This window comes from Perkinsus marinus (genome assembly GCF_000006405.1).
Source record: "Perkinsus marinus ATCC 50983 genomic scaffold scf_1104296972672, whole genome shotgun sequence".
NCBI lineage: Eukaryota > Perkinsozoa > Perkinsida > Perkinsidae > Perkinsus > Perkinsus marinus.
In genome coordinates this window covers 20,371-21,777 of record NW_003201682.1, presented here as the reverse complement: position 1 = coordinate 21,777, position 1,407 = coordinate 20,371, and the positions used below count along the sequence as shown (strand labels likewise).

The 1,407-nt window shown below is 44.6% G+C and overlaps 1 protein-coding gene across 1 annotated transcript in view; it reads left to right on the top strand.

The window, feature by feature from the left end:
• Positions 1 to 739: 739 nt before the first annotated feature.
• The window catches only part of Pmar_PMAR013314 (hypothetical protein), a gene marked incomplete at both ends in the record, with an annotated part of 1,499 nt that continues 831 nt past the window's right edge, over positions 740 to 1,407 (top strand). Inside the window, 2 exons of the mRNA XM_002766498.1 lie at positions 740 to 778; positions 1,328 to 1,372. Coding sequence (XP_002766544.1) covers positions 740 to 778; positions 1,328 to 1,372 — 84 coding nt within the window. The remainder of the gene's footprint in view (positions 779 to 1,327; positions 1,373 to 1,407) is intronic.

The following is a 1,407-nucleotide window of genomic DNA, read 5'->3' as shown; positions in this document are numbered from 1 at the left end:
ATCGCGTTTTTCACAGAGTGTTACGCCACTTCACGTAAAACGGGTAGTCGTGAAACTCCATTAAACCTCTTCTGAGTTCCACGAATGCTCCTAGGATCGAGTTTCGCATCCGTAAGAAGTACAGACTCTGAATCTACGCAAAATTATCTATCGTATTGTCATTTCGGTTTTCTCTGTTCATTTCGGACAATATTTTACAAAAGATCGATCTCACGTGGCGTGAAATCCAATCTTGGGAGTGATCATTGCCGAGTAGTAGGAATGAACATTATGATGATAGTTCATCGGTTTAGGTGGTCGGAGCTGAGTCCGGAGTGGAAGAAAGAAATCTACGACTGGCCGCCGTCGTCACCCCCCAACCCTTGAGAGGTGCTTCCGCATTCTCTGAGAATATGTGATTATTATTACACCTTTTACACTTCTGATAACCCTGTTTGACATTTTTGTGTTGCCTCAATTTTCTCCGGGGGTAATTTTCAGTTGTCTTGGTCAGGGCTATGATGAGCTCTCTAGGGGTGAACCCGTATCTACCAGTAAGAAGCTTCATAGTTAGTACTGCAGTTGGGCTCGAACGGGCTCTACTACGGGAACTTGAAGTGAGCTATCATTGATAGATCTCATAAGAAGAGGGCGATGTGTGGTAGGGAATATTCTCGACTGTATCTGTACCACCGAAGCACCCAGCGTTCGCACAGACTCCACCAGCTCCGTCGCTGTCTATCATCAGAGGAGGAGTGGAATGTATTGTGACGAGCCAAGTGAGATCGATCTCATAATGGTGATGAAAGGGGGGTCCAGTGGGAGGAATATATGCACATGGTCAACTACATGTGTTGCTAGGAATATGGGAATTTTGAGAGGAAATTATCGTTGATTTTTGTATACTTATACCCGAAATCGTGTGATTTTTCATAAAATAGTGAGGAAACCTACGAGCTCAGTTGAGGAAAGCAAACATATATTCCTGTACTGCCAGGCTTAGGTACCAGGATCGATAGCTTGCGCGGATCGATATATGTGGAGTTCGGTTTTGCGGTCGCGGATAGCTGAAGGAGTGCGGGTGCATATGCGACCGAGGCAGCAGTGTTGTTGGGAGAAGCACCTGAGTTTTATTCTACGAGATGTGGTGGGAAAATATGAGAATTGTTGTTGGTGGTTGTATACTAAGATGGAGTTTCACGATCACCCGTTTTACGTGAGGTGGCGTAATACACTGTGAAAAACACAATATTCTCGCTAGTGTTTCATATCACTAGGGTGAAACTCCAGTGAAGAAACTCTTGAGTTCAGCTGAGGAAAACTAATATCTGCAATAATATTTTTTCAGAAATGGGGAGAATTCATCCCATTGGAAGCGCCGGTTCCAGAGATAGTGGTGAAGTCTGTGAATTCGCGGTTATACCACCC